The 15,231-nt window shown below is 43.0% G+C and overlaps 1 protein-coding gene across 1 annotated transcript in view; it reads right to left on the reverse strand.

The window, feature by feature from the left end:
• LOC126982193 (uncharacterized) overlaps positions 1-15,231 on the reverse strand; it is a 79,895-nt gene that overhangs the window by 44,310 nt on the left and 20,354 nt on the right. Inside the window, exons 2-3 of the mRNA XM_050834045.1 lie at positions 9,101-9,194; positions 5,366-5,556 (exon numbers count right to left, since the gene is read on the reverse strand). Of these exons, the coding sequence (XP_050690002.1) occupies positions 5,366-5,556; positions 9,101-9,194 (285 nt within the window). The remainder of the gene's footprint in view (positions 1-5,365; positions 5,557-9,100; positions 9,195-15,231) is intronic.

The raw sequence follows: 15,231 nt of genomic DNA on the forward strand, positions 1-15,231 counted from the left end.
TCACTCCAGCCCGACTCACCGTAGCTGTTGTCACTGCACTACTCACTCCAGCTCGACTTACCGTAGCTGTTGTCACCGCACTACTCACTCCAGCTCGACTTACCGTAGCTGTTGTGACCGCACTACTCACTCCAGCTCGACTTACTGTAGCTGTTGTCACCGCACTACTCACCCCAGGTCGACTCACCGTAGCTGAACTCTACTCAACGCAATGCATCTCAGCACAACTTACCGCGCACCTCAACTCTACTCAGCGCAACTTACCGCGCACCTCAACGCAACTCTACTCAGCGCAACTCACCGCACAACGCTACTCACCGCAACGCACTACCGTCTGCCACAGCGCCCCCGCATCAGGGAAGATTTCGTTCCTTCTCCCTCGTCACTGGGGGGGAGTAATCTGTAGCAGTCACCGCTCAAACTGCGTGCTCCTTCCCCTCAGTGACACTCAAGAAAATGGGCGCTGCAAAGCTGACTCAATTTGTGAATATGTTCATCGTCACTACTTGTCTGCCAATCTGTTGTGTCGCGTCTTCATTGTTAACTTTTCTTGAACTCGTTTATCTCTGACTGTCCGTCCATGTCCTCTTGTTGTCCACCCATACACATTGTTCCACACATACACCAACACTTAAATGTTAACCTACACAGACAACACTCACACAAACGCATACACACACAAACACCTTTTCTTTGTGTTTTGTTTGTGCTCATGACCTCTGTAAGTTTGTCCAAATAAAGTAGCCCTGGCGGATATGACTTTATCCGTGAACCAATTAGCACTTAGAACACTCGCTACCACCAACAAATCGACCATCCTAAAAGGTAGGTGTGGGCTGCACTCTGACTGACCAGGCCGGGATTCAAACCCAGACCGGCAGATTCATAATAGTTAAACTAACCCATGGAGACTCGTACCATTTAAGTCTACATGCTATATACAGAACACTTAATATTTGGCCTTGCTGTTATTTCTCTTCCTAACCCAGTTCCTCAAGGTTAGGAGTTTAGCATAGTCTCCACCAGCCTCTCCCCCTCCCCACCGATGCTATCAAGGACCTTGTACGCCTTGCATGCATCTCATGTGTATGGCAGGTTCCAAATATATATCTCTGTTGGAAAGAGTAAAGTCAAAGACATTTCGTCTCCTCAGCTCCCCTTGTCTTACTGACTGCATTCTAACCCTTGAAGTACGCTGCAATGTTGCTTTAGTTTCATATTTTATTGATGTTTTCATACCTACTGCTCCTCTGAACTTATGAACTGCATGCCTCCACCCCTCTTGTGGCCTCGCTGCAGACAACTTTCTACTCTACCTCATTCCTATGCCGATCAAATTTCAAATGCAAGAGTTAACGAGTACCTTTCTCCTGGCATTCCTTTCACTAGTAAACTCTGAAATTGCCTTCTTTCGTCAATAATTATATTCTCCTTGTACGACTTGAACATTTTCAAGTAAGGACCTTCCTTTTTGAAATATTTTCTTTTTATCTGTTTGTGAGAGCCGTGCAGTGAGGTCACTGTCTCTCCTAAAGTGAGGGTGTGTGGTGTGTTAGGTTTCAGCCGTACCCATACCTCGGCGAACGAACTCAAAACTCTCTCCCGGAGGGTACGGGTTGGCGACCACGAGTTCAGCACTTAATCAGATCGTGTGTGAATGCGCGCGTGCACACACACACACACACACACACACACACACACACACACACACACTACGGGTAAAAGAGAAATGCTACACCTTTCACCCTTACGTCTTTCCTATGCCTTCCTTCATTTCCTGCAGTTACTCTTCTCATTACTTCTTAGTTTCCTCAATTCCTTGATTCCTACTTTTCTGTCCTCCCTTATATGCACGCCATTTTCGAATATTCTTTCCTCCTCTATCCTTTTCATCTCTCTTCCTCCTCTTTCCTGTTTTTCTTTAGTAATCCACTCCGCCCTCCTCCTGGCCCCCTTCCTCCCCTCGTTTATGCAAGTTTCCTTCCTTTTCCTTCCTTCTTCCAGCATGCTCTTTATTACCAACTTCTCTTACCTCATCCTTCTCCTGTATCTTCCCTCTTCCTCTTTCCTGATTTTTCTTTCTTCCTATCTCCCTTTCCTCTGGGTCTCTCCCTCGCAAACTTTCTTCCTCCTTACTTTCTGATCCTCATACGTCCTCCTTTCTTCCTCCCCACTGTCCTCCCTCCTCCCTCACCTTCCCTTTGACGTCCCGCTTCCTCACGCCTCTCATTATTATCTCATTAATGAGGCAAAGGCGTGAGGCAGGGAATGGGGGGAGGGGGAACGAACCCGTAATCAGCTTAATTGGCTCCGATATTTTGATTCCGTGGCTTCAATTACTGCTGGGGGGAGAAAGTGCAGGAGACGAAGGGAAGGGAAGGGAAGGGAGAAGAGAAAGGAAGGGAGACGGGAAGGGAAGAGAAGGGAGACGGGAAGGGAAGAGAAGGGAGACGGGAAGGGAAGAGAAGGGAAGGGGAGGGAAGGGAGAGAAAGGGGAAGAAAGAGAATGAAAGAAAAAGGTGGATAAAAAGGCAAGGGTAGAAAAATGAAGGGAAGGGAAAAAAGGAAAGGAAAGGAAAGGGAAGAGAAGGGGAGAGGAGAGATGGAAACGGAATGGAATAAAAGGAAAGGGAAGGTAATGAAAGGGAAACAAAGGGTAGAGAAAGGAAGGCAATTGAAGGGAAAGAAAGAGAAAGGACAAAAAGGTCAGGGAAGAGAAGGAAAGAGGAGAATAGAAAAGGAGAGGCAACGGAATGGAAGAGAAGGGAAGAAATGTGGAGCTATGTGAACTAAAATAGGGAATAGGATAAGCAGGAACTGTAAGGCGGAGGAAGGAAAACCAGAGGAAGATAAACCGTGGTAACCCGAATGTCACGCTTGCCCTGTGTGCGGGGTAATACATCATCCACCAAGCTGAAGGCTACTGAGACGGAGAAGAGCACCGAGGCCATGCGTTGCCTTGCATATACCCCAGATTATATCATTCGTCTCTCTCTCTCTCTCTCTCTCTCTCTCTCTCTCTCTCTCTCTCTCTCTCTCTCTCTCTCTCTTACACACACACACACACACACACACACACACACAAAGAATAGCTGCAATAACGCGCCCAATACTTTTCTTCAGCTGTATTGTCTTTCCCTTTACTTCCCTCTGCCATCCTTCCGTCCCTTCCCTCGCCTGTTTTTACCTTTTCGCCTTGTTTTCTCTTGTTTTCGTTCGTTCTTCCATTTCCGTCGTTATATTTTTCAAGCTACTTAAACGTACAAATATATTAAGAGAGACAGACAGACATAGACGTAGACAGACAGAAAAAACTCCTGGACAGATAAATATGAAGACAGATATACATAAATAACACACACACACACACACACACACACAATACAGAAAACTGCACCTTGATTTTTGGTCGCAATATTGTCTCTTCCGTGTTTCTTTCCTTATTTTTCATGCCTGCTTTTGCCAAATATTACGTTAACTGCAATAATAATATTTTCCTCTTTAACCATTCGTCTCTCCTCTTTCCTCCTTTCCTCTCGTTCTCTCCTCCTCCTCCTCCTCTTTCCTCTAGTTATCCCTCCTTCGCCGTTTTCTTTACGCGGCACAGGTCATATTCATTCTTCACTCTCCTTCCATCCTTTTACCTATTTCGTTCCTTTTGCCTTCTCGCGATTTCGTCTCATTTTTACCAGCAAACTTTCCCACTACGTGCAAGGAGACGGATTCACCTTTGAGCCTAACTGCTTTAATTCTAGGAGTTCTTGTCACATCTAAAAGCTCCTTTGGCCGAGATTCTTCTTTGTCGTTCCTTCGTTATTCCAGGCTTCTTTTACTGCTTGATGTTATCAGGGTGACGGGTGAACCAACGAGAGGGCAAGTAGAAAGGTGAATGGGGTGAGGAAAAGAAGGGAGGAATAGAGGGTGACAAGTTAATGGGTGAAAAAAGGTGGATCGGGATGTAGTATGGTGGGTGGAACGCCAGGTGGGAGATATGGGAGCCTTGCACATACCTCACAGCAAGAAGAGAAAGAAAAACGACACCATCAGAACAAATAGCAAGGAACACAAAAAGAGGATGAGGAATAATAATAATAATAATAATAATAATAATAATAATAATAATAATAATAATAATAATAATAATAATAATAATAATAATAATAATAATAATAATAATAACAATGATAATGATAATGATAATAATAATAATAATAATAATAATAATAATAATAATAATAATAATAATAATAATAATAATAATAATAATGATAATGATAATAATAATAATAATAATAATAATAATAATAATAATAATAATAATAATAATAATAATAATAATAATAATAATAATAATAAAAACAACAGGAGTAATAATGATGATAATAATAATGATAATAATAATAATAATAATAATAATAATAATAATAATAATAATAATAATAATAATAATAATAATAATAATAATAATAATAACAATAATAATAATGATAATGATAATAATAATAATAATAATAATAATAATAATAATAATAATAATAATAATAATAATAATAACAATAATAATAATGATAATGATGATAATAATAATAATAATAATAATAATAATAATAATAATAATAATAATGATAATGATAATGATAATGATAATGATAATGATAATAATAATAATAATAATAATAATGATAATGATAATGATAATGATAATGATAATAATAATAATAATAATAATGATAATGATAATGATAATGATAATGATAATAATAATAATAATAATAATAATAATAATAATAATAATAATGATAATGATAATGATAATGATAATAATAATAATAATAATAATAATAATAATAATAATAATAATAATAATAATAATAATAATTTTATTAATAATAATAATAATAATAATAATAATAATAATAATAATAATAATAATAATAATAATAATAATAATAATAATAATAATAATAATAATTTTGTTAATAATAATAATAATAATAATAATAATAATAATAATAATAATAATAATAATAATAATAATAATAATAATAATAATAATAATAATAATAATAATAATAATAATAATAATAATAATAATAATAATAATAATAATAATAATAATAATAATAATAATAATAATGCGAAGAAGAAGAAGAAGAAAAAGAAGAAAAGAAGAAGAGGAAGAAGAAGAGAAAGAAGAAGAAGAGGAAAAAGAAGAAAAAGAAGAAAAGAAGAAGAAGAAAAAGAAGAAGAACAACAACAACAACAGTATCAAAAAAATATTTAAAAGAAAAAAATAATCCTGTCCCTTCCTGTGCCCTTCCCCTGCCGCTCGTGCACGGAACCCGGCAGGTGTCCCAATGCTCACCTGTGCTGGCGAGGGCGCGGGGCAGGGCCAGCACGCCTGAGCCGGACATCTCGGCCACAAGGAAGGCGGCGGCCACATACACGCCCAGGCCTTTGCCCGCTGGAGGTGGTGCAGGAGTGGCGGCGCTCGTGGTGGTGCTGGGGGTCTCGTCATTGGAGGTGGTGGTGGTGGTGTTGGATTCAGGCGCCTTGCTGGTGATGATAACGCTTATATAAACCTATTTCCCGTAATTGGAAAAAAAAAAAGTAGTGGTGGTGGTGGTGGTGGTGATCTCATTTTTAGTGGTGGTGGTGGTGGAGACATTGTTAATAGTAGTGGTGGTGGTGGTGGTGGTGGAGACATTGTTAATAGTAGTGGTGGTGGTGGTGGAGACATTGTTAATAGTAGTGGTGGTGGTGGTGGTGGAGACATTGTTAATAGTAGTGGTGGTGGTGGTGGTGGAGACATTGTTAATAGTAGTGGTGGTGGTGGTGGTGGAGACATTGTTAATAGTAGTAGTGGTGGTGGTGGTGGAGACATTGTTAATAGTAGTTGTGGTGGTGGTGGTGGAGACATTGTTAATAGTAGTAGTGGTGGTGGTGGTGGAGACATTGTTAATAGTAGCTGTGGTGGTGGTGGTGGAGATATTGTTAATAGTAGTAGTGGTGGTGGTGGTGGAGACATTGTTAATAGTAGTGGTGGTGGTGGTGGTGGTGGAGATATTGTTAATAGTAGTGGTGGTGGTGGTGGTGGAGACATTGTTAATAGTAGTGGTGGTGGTGGTGGTGGAGACACTGTTAATAGTAGTGGTGGTGGTGGTGGTGGAGACACTGTTAATAGTAGTGGTGGTGGTGGTGGTGGTGGAGACATTGTTAATAGTAGTGGTGGTGGTGGTGGTGGAGACATTGTTAATAGTAGTGGTGGTGGTGGTGGAGACATTGTTAATAGTAGTGGTGGTGGTGGTGGTGGAGACATTGTTAATAGTAGTGGTGGTGGTGGTGGTGGACACATTGTTAATAGTAGTGGTGGTGGTGGAGACATTGTTAATAGTAGTGGTGGTGGTGGTGGTGGAGACATTGTTAATAGTAGTGGTGATGGTGGTGGTGGAAACATTGTTAATAGTAGTGGTGGATGTGGTGGTGGAGACATTGTTAATAGTGGTGGTGGTGGTGGTGGAGACATTATTGTGGTGGTGGTGGTGGTGGAAACATTGTTAATAGTAGTGGTGGTGGTGGTGGTGGAGACATTGTTAATAGTGGTGGTGGTGGTGGAGACATTGTTAATAGTAGTGGTGGTGGTGGTGGTGGAAACATTGTTAATAGTAGTGGTGGTGGTGGTGACATTGTTAATAGTGGTGGTGGTGGTGGTGGAGACATTGTTAATAGTAGTAGTGGTGGTGGTGGTGGAGACATTGTTAATAGTAGTGGTGGTGGTGGTGGTGGAGACATTGTTAATAGTAGTGGTGGTGGTGGTGGAGACATTGTTAATAGTAGTGGTGGTGGTGGTGGTGGAGACATTGTTAATAGTAGTTGTGGTGGTGGTGGAGACATTGTTAATAGTAGTGGTGGTGGTGGTGGTGGTGACATTGTTAATAGTAGTTGTGGTGGTGGTGGTGGAGACATTGTTAATAGTAGTGGTGGTGGTGGTGGTGGTGGAGACATTGTTAATGGTTGTTGTGGTGGTGGTGTAGATTTTGTTAATAGTAGTGGTGGTGGTGGTGGTGACATTGTTAATAGTAGTGGTGGTGGTGGTGGTGGAGACATTGTTAATAGTAGTGGTGGTGGTGGTGGTGGAGACATTGTTAATAGTAGTTGTGGTGGTGGTGGAGACATTGTTAATAGTAGTTGTGGTGGTGGTGGTGGAGACATTGTTAATAGTAGTTGTGGTGGTGGTGGAGACATTGTTAATAGTAGTGGTGGTGGTGGTGGTGGTGACATTGTTAATAGTGGTGGTGGTGGTGGTGGAGACATTGTTGATAGTAGTAGTGGTGGTGGTGGAGACATTGTTAATAGTAGTTGTGGTGGTGGTGGAGACATTGTTAATAGTAGTTGTGGTGGTGGTGGTGGAAACATTGTTAATAGTAGTAGTGGTGGTGGTGGTGGAGACATTGTTAATAGTAGCTGTGGTGGTGGTGGTGGAGATATTGTTAATAGTAGTAGTGGTGGTGGTGGTGGAGACATTGTTAATAGTAGTGGTGGTGGTGGTGGTGGAGACACTGTTAATAGTAGTGGTGGTGGTGGTGGAGACATTGTTAATAGTAGTGGTGGTGGTGGTGGTGGAGACATTGTTAATAGTAGTGGTGGTGGTGGTGGTGGAGACATTGTTAATAGTAGTGGTGGTGGTGGTGGTGGAGACATTGTTAATAGTAGTGGTGGTGGTGGTGGTGGAGACATTGTTAATAGTAGTGGTGGTGGTGGTGGAGATATTGTTAATAGTAGTAGTGGTGGTGGTGGTGGAGACATTGTTAATAGTAGTGGTGGTGGTGGTGGTGGAGACACTGTTAATAGTAGTGGTGGTGGTGGTGGTGGAGACATTGTTAACAGTAGTGGTGGTGGTGGTGGTGGAGACATTGTTAATAGTAGTGGTGGTGGTGGTGGTGGAGACATTGTTAATAGTAGTGGTGGTGGTGGTGGAGACATTGTTAATAGTAGTGGTGGTGGTGGTGGTGGTGGTGGTGGTGGTGGTGGAGACATTGTTAATAGTAGTGGTGGTGGTGGTGGTGGTGGTGGAGACATTGTTAATAGTAGTGGTGGTGGTGGTGGTGGAGACATTGTTAATAGTAGTGGTGGTGGTGGTGGTGGAGACATTGTTAATAGTAGTGGTGGTGGTGGTGGTGGTGGAAACATTGTTAATAGTAGTGGTGGTGGTGGTGGTGGTGACATTGTTAATAGTAGTGGTGGTGGTGGTGGTGGAGACATTGTTAATAGTAGTGGTGGTGGTGGTGGTGGTGGTGGAGACATTGTTAATAGTAGTGGTGGTGGTGGTGGAGACATTGTTAATAGTAGTTGTGGTGGTGGTGGTGGAGACATTGTTAATAGTAGTTGTGGTGGTGGTGGAGACATTGTTAATAGTAGTGGTGGTGGTGGTGGTGGAGACATTGTTAATAGTAGTGGTGGTGGTGGTGGTGGAGACATTGTTAATAGTAGTGGTGGTGGTGGTGGTGGAGACATTGTTAATAGTAGTGGTGGTGGTGGTGGTGGAGACATTGTTAATAGTAGTAGTGGTGGTAATGATGGTGGTGGAGGTGTTGTTAGTAGTTGTGGTGGTGAAGGCGGTGGTGGTGGTGATGATGGTGATAGAGACATTGTTAGTTGTATTGGTGGTGGAGGTGGTGGAGGTGGTGGTGGTGGTGGTGGGAGGGGGATTAGAAATTTTGCTGGCGATGATAGCGTGCATGAAATTTAAACCAACTCTCATAGCTGGAGTAGTGGAGACAGTGATGATGGTGGTGATGCTATCGTCGTTAGTAGCGGTGGTGATGCTGGTGTTGAAGGGAACTGCTGGTGCATGGCTAGAGGTAATAACACAAACACTAACATTACGGCCATGGTTAACGTTGTGACTATAATATACATGAATATTAGACCTCGACTCCCCCCCCCCCACACACACACACACTCTTCTGCTCTGCTGGTACATGGCTAGAGGTGATAACACTTACACTAATATCTCGTCCATAGTTAATGTTGTAATGATATAAATGAACAACAGACCCGGGTTCCTACCCCCTCCCCGCTCCCCTGTTATCTGCCTTACCTGTCCTCCCCGGCAGGTGTCGGGGCGACCGCTCCCTCAGCGTCCTTCTCCTTCCCTCCGTCTGCCTTTTCCAGGAACAGATGCTGATGGTGGTCTGAGGGAGGGACATGGGTGAGAGAGAGAGAGAGAGAGAGAGAGAGAGAGAGAGAGAGAGAGAGAGAGAGAGAGAGAGAGAGAGAGAGAGAGAGAGAGAGAGAGAGAGAGAGAGAGAGAGAGAGAGAGAGAGAGAGAGAGAGAGAGAGAGAGAGAGAGAGAGAGAGAGAGAGAGAGAGAATTTACAAAGACATTCAGACCACACATACTGGTCCAGACTAGGTGGTCTGTCCTTAAACCTATGTGAAATCATATTAAATTTAATGTCACTAGGACTTTGCATGTCTAATTGACTCATCACTCACCTCTCACTTCCGTTACTAACAACCCCAGGTCTGCCCTATCGCCCACACCCAATCCTACCCTTCCACTTTGCCCAGTCCCTATTTCCTTTTCCTCCCTTTGCTCATCGCCTCCCGTTTCACCTGCCACCTCTACTTCTTCACTCCCTCCCGTTTCTTCTTCTTCATCATCACCATCTTCACCTATCCCTTTATTTCCGCATTCACCACGTCATAGCCACACTTCCCTCCGACTATTAACAATTAATTTCTGTAGTATTAAAATAAAATAGCCCAATTAGACCATCTAATCACCTCACATAACTCCGACATATAATAGTAGGGACTGAGACATGGTTGACTCCTTACGTTGACAGTAGTGAGCTTCTCCCTCCCCCCTTTAGTATGAAAGTTTTCCGTAAAGACCGCCCGACAGACCTCGGCAAAGGTGGCGGTGTTATCATCGCCACCAAGCCAGGTCTTTGTGTTAAGCATAGGCCTGACCTTGACACAGACTGCGAAATCACCTGGGTCCAGTTACAAACCTTCAACAGTAAATCGCTTCTTCTTGCTGCTCTTTACAGACCGCCTTCTACTAATACAGACTTTTTTTTTTTTTTTTTTTTTACAGCAAAGGAGACAGTTCAAGGGCACAAAAAAAGCAAACATTAATAAAGAAAAAAGCCCGCTACTCACTGCTCCTAAAAAGAATCCAAAGAGGTGGCCGAAAGATAGGTCAGTTTCGGGAGGAGAGGTGTCCTGATACCCTCCTCTTGAAAGAGTTCAAGTCGTAGGCAGGAGGAAATACAGATGAAGGAAGATTGTTCCAGAGTTTACCAGCGTGAGGGATGAAAGAGTGAAGATGCTGGTTAACTCTTGCATAAGGGGTTTGGACAGTATTGGGATGAGCATGAGTAGAAAGTCGAGTGCAGCGGGGCCGCGGGAGGAGGGGAGGCATGCAGTTAGCAAGTTCAGAAGAGCAGTCAGCGTGGAAATATCGATAGAAGATAGAAAGAGAGGCAACATTGCGACGGAATTTAAGAGGTAGAAGACTATCAGTATGAGGAGGAGAGCTGATGAGACGAAGAGCCTTAGCCTCCACTCTGTCCAGAAGAGCTGTGGGAGTGGAGCCCCCCCACACCTGAGATGCATACTCCATACGAGGGCGGACAAGGCCCCTGTATATGGACAGCATCTGTGCAGGGGAGAAGAACTGGCGGAGACGGTACAGAACGCCCAGCCTCGAGGAAGCTGATTTAGTAAGAGATGAGATATGAAGTTTCCAGTTGAGATTTTCAGTTAAGGATAGACCGAGGATGTTTAGTGTTGAGGAAGGTGATAGCTGGGTGTTGTCAAAGAATAGGGGATAGTTGTTTGGAAGATTGTGTCGAGTGGATAGGTGGAGAAACTGTGTTTTTGAGGCGTTGAAGGACACCAGGTTCTTCTTGCCCCAATCGGAAATAATAGTAAGGTCTGAGGCTAAGCGTTCTGCAGCCTCCAGCCTTGAGTCGTTAAGTTCCTGAAGGGTGGGTCTTCTATTAAAAGAAGTTGAATAATGCAGAGTGGAATCATCGGCGTAGGAATGGATAGGACAGTTCGTTTTGGAAAGAAGATCATCAATGAACAACAGAAAAAGAGTGGGAGATAGGACAGAACCCTGTGGGACACCACTGTCAATAGATTTAGGGGAAGAACAGTGACCGTCTACCACGGCAGAAATAGAACGGTCAGAAAGGAAACTGGAGATAAAGGTACAGAGAGAAGGATAGAAACCGTAGGAGGGTAGTTTAGAAAGCAAAGATTTGTGCCAGACCCTATCAAAAGCTTTTGATATGTCCAGCGCAATAGCAAAAGTTTCACCGAAACGGCTAAGAGAGGATGACCAAGAGTCAGTTAAGAAGGCTAGGAGATCACCAGTAGAACGCCCCTTGCGGAACCCATACTGGCGATCAGATAGAAGGTCAGAAGTGGAAAGGTGCTTTTGAATCTTTCGGTTAAGGATTGATTCAAAAGCTTTAGATAGACAAGAAAGTAAAGCAATAGGACGGTAGTTTGAGGGATTGGAGCGGTCACCCTTCTTAGGTACAGGCTGTATGAAGGCATACTTCCAGAAAGAAGGAAAGGTAGATGTTGACAGGCAGAGGCGAAAGAGTTTGACCAGGCAGGGTGACAGCACGGAGGCACAGTTTTTAAGGACAATAGGAGGCACTCCATCAGGTCCATCAGCCTTCTGAGAATTGAGGCCAGAGAGGGCATAGAAAACATCATTTTGAAGAATCTTTATAACAGGCATAAAGGAGTCAGAGGGGGGATGAGTAGGAGGAATATGCCCAGAATCGTCCAGAGTGGAGTTTTTAGAAAAAGTTTGAGAGAAGAGTTCAGCCTTAGAGATAGATGAGACGGCAGTGTTGCCGTCAGGACTGAGGAGTGGAGGGAAAGATGAAGAAGTGAAGTTGGAGGAGATGTTTTTGGCTAAATGCCAGAAGTCACGGGAAGAGTTAGAGAAAGCAAGGTTTTGACATTTTCTATTAATGAAAGAATCTTTGGTTAGTCGGAGAATAGATTTGGCACGATTTCGGGCAGAAATGTAAAGTTCATAATTAGCATTAGTTTGAAGGCTCTGGTACCTTTTGTGAGCTACCTCTCTATCATTGACAGCACGAGAACAAGCGTGATTAAACCAAGGCTTTTTAGCGTGAGGAGTAGAGAAAGAACGAGGAATGTATGCCTCCATTCCAGAGACAATCACCTCTGTGATGCGCTGAGCACACACAGAGGGGTCTCTATCCTGGAAGCAATAATCATTCCACGGAAAATCGGAAAAGTACATCCTCAGGTCGTCCCACCGAGCTGAAGCAAAATGCCAGAAGCATCGCCTCTTCGATGGGACCAGAGGATGTACAGGAGCGATAGGACAGGAAACAGAAATAAGGTTATGATCGGAGAAGCCCAACGGAGAGAACAGTTTGACAGAGTAAGCAGAAGGATTAGAGGTAAGGAAGAGGTCTAGAATGTTGGGCCTGTCTCCAAGACGGTCGGAAATACATGTAGGGTACTGAACCAACTGCTCTAGGTCGTTGAGGAGAGCAAAGTTGTAGGCTTGTTCACCAGGCTGGTCAGTGAAAGGGGATGAGAGCCAAAGCTGGTGGTGAATATTGAAATCTCCCAAGATGGAGATTTCAGCGAAGGGAGAGTGAGTCAAGATGTGCTCCACTTTAGAATTTAAATAGTCAAAGAATTTTACATAGTTAGTAGAGTTAGGAGTAGAGTTAGAGCTTTGGATTGAGATAGGATAGAGATAGTAGGAGGGAACAGAGTAGAGATGGTGTTCCACAGAATGAAAATTAGAACGAAGACCACGAATGTTGCAGAAATTGATAAGGAGGAGGTTCGAGGAGTTATTAGGACACCTCTCAAATCGGCAGCCAGAAGGGGAGTCCTCCCTGGGGGAATTTATGGTCCGCCATTTTGAATTTTGAATTTTGGGAAAAGGTGTGTGTGTTGTGTGAATGTAGTGTGGTGTAGAAAGAGAGAGGAACTGTCTTTAGAGAGCATGCTGAACTGCTCTCTGGTGTTGATGAGACAAAAGGGAAACGGTTAGTGAGGACATGGGAAGGGTCTTTGAAGGGCTTTTGCACCCTCCTCGCTTCCCATATATCCTCACCGGGAGTAGCTCACGCCCGTTCGGTAGGTGCAATATAACTGATCGTTATATTGCTGCGCTAATGAAATTTCACTTTATATTTGCCGTTGCATTTCTTTATTGTATTCTATTTTAGTATTGTTATACATTCTTTACGGTTTTATAACATAATTAACACCTCACGCAAAAAAATATATATTATTCGAAAAATAAAACGGATCAGCGCGAAGAAAACAAAATGTGAAAGATGATGTAACATGAAACGACGGGATAATCAGAGAGAGAGAGAGAGAGAGAGAGAGAGAGAGAGAGAGAGAGAGAGAGAGAGAGAGAGAGAGAGAGAGAGAGAGAGAGAGAGAGAGAGAGAGAGAGAGAGAGAGATGAATTAAAGAGTTGGGTGCATAGCTCCGCGTGACCTTTGTGCTCATCTCCGCTGCTTTGGCCCTTGAGCCTGTGATGGGAAGAACTCATTACCCCGGGACACGGGCCAGTGTAACGTCCGGGTTTGTCAAAGTTTACCTTCCCCAGGTACCCATTTTTCAACTATCCCGAAATAAAAGGGAAGATGAACAGCTCGGTGACCTCCACGCATACTGCTGGGCCGGGATTCGAACCCGGCCACGCTTTCGTAACTAAGCACGCAAACCACTGCTCCATGAGGGAGAGAGATGAATGTCCGCGAAATAATCCCAGAAGAGAAGAAATTGGAGATGACATAAAGAGAAAAGACAATGAAATATGAAAAAAAAAACAGAGAAACGGAAGGAATTAATAGGTCGGGAATACGTGTAGGGTGCTGGACCAACTGCTCTAGGTCGTTGAGGATAGCAAAGTTGTAGGCTTGTTCACCAGGATGGTCAGTGAAAGAGAATGAAAGCCAAAGCTGGTGGTGAACATTGAAATCTCCTAGGATGGAGATTTCAGCGAAGGGAGAGTGGGTCAAGATGTGCTCCACTTTAGAATTCAAATAGTCAAAGAATTTTACATAGTTGGTAGAGTTAGGTGAGAGATAAACAGCACAGATGTATTTAGTAATAGAATGACAGTGAAGTCTTAACCAGATGGTGGAAAATTCAAAGGAGTCAAGGTCGTGGGCACGAGAGCAAATGATGTCGTTGCGCACGTAGGCGCAACAACCAGCTTTGGATTGAAAGAGATAGTATCCTAAATTTCAATCCAAAGCTATTTACACAATCTTCAAATTTCTCTTTCACGCATACAGGCAGACAAACACATCTGGATTACAGGTGATTTCAACCTCCCTGACATTGACTGGACTGCAATTTCCCCATTTGACCCTCCCGATGCTGACGTCCCCAACCCCATTATTCCCCACACAAACATACGCAAACTACATGACACATTCACTGACATCATTCATATATTTTCACTCTCACAAACGGTACTCCAGCCAACATGAACACATGCTGTAACACGCCCCGCTGGCCACGGTGGCCCTTTGACCACAGCACACACACTTGACCTTTTTCTCACCAACAACATTCTTAACAGAAGAAACACTCTGGCTGTTCCAGGACTTAGTGACCATGACATACTCATCATTGAAGCTGACCTCCGACTAATTAGACATAATCAAAGACCAAGACAGATATTCCTTTATTCGAGGGCTGACTTAGACATAATCAAATAAGACCAAACTGCTTTCAGCACTGACATTTTTTTGCGACAGACCCACACAAAAGACTTCCTTCCACCAACTGGAACAACTTGAAACACACCATACACGACTCAATGAACAGACACATACCACAAAAAACACTCTTTAGTAGGCACACACTTCCCTGGTTTTCCAGGGAGCTACGCAAACAACATCGCAAGAAACAAAGACTCTACAGACGGGTGCAGACATACAACACAACAGATAATTGGACCGCCTACAAAACCCACCAAAAGACACTTGCCAAAAATATAAGATTAGCGGAACGCAAACACATAGCAACTTACCTCGCAGACAACGTAAGAAATAACAAAACAAACTTTTTCAAATTCTTAAAGGCGCGCAAACACGACACTAACACAATTACATCACTGAAAGACAACAATAACACCTTAGTAACCAGCCCACAACACAAAGCACAAATACTCAACACAGA

The sequence above is a fragment of the Eriocheir sinensis genome, chromosome 4 (genome assembly GCF_024679095.1).
Source record: "Eriocheir sinensis breed Jianghai 21 chromosome 4, ASM2467909v1, whole genome shotgun sequence".
Classification (NCBI taxonomy): domain Eukaryota; kingdom Metazoa; phylum Arthropoda; class Malacostraca; order Decapoda; family Varunidae; genus Eriocheir; species Eriocheir sinensis.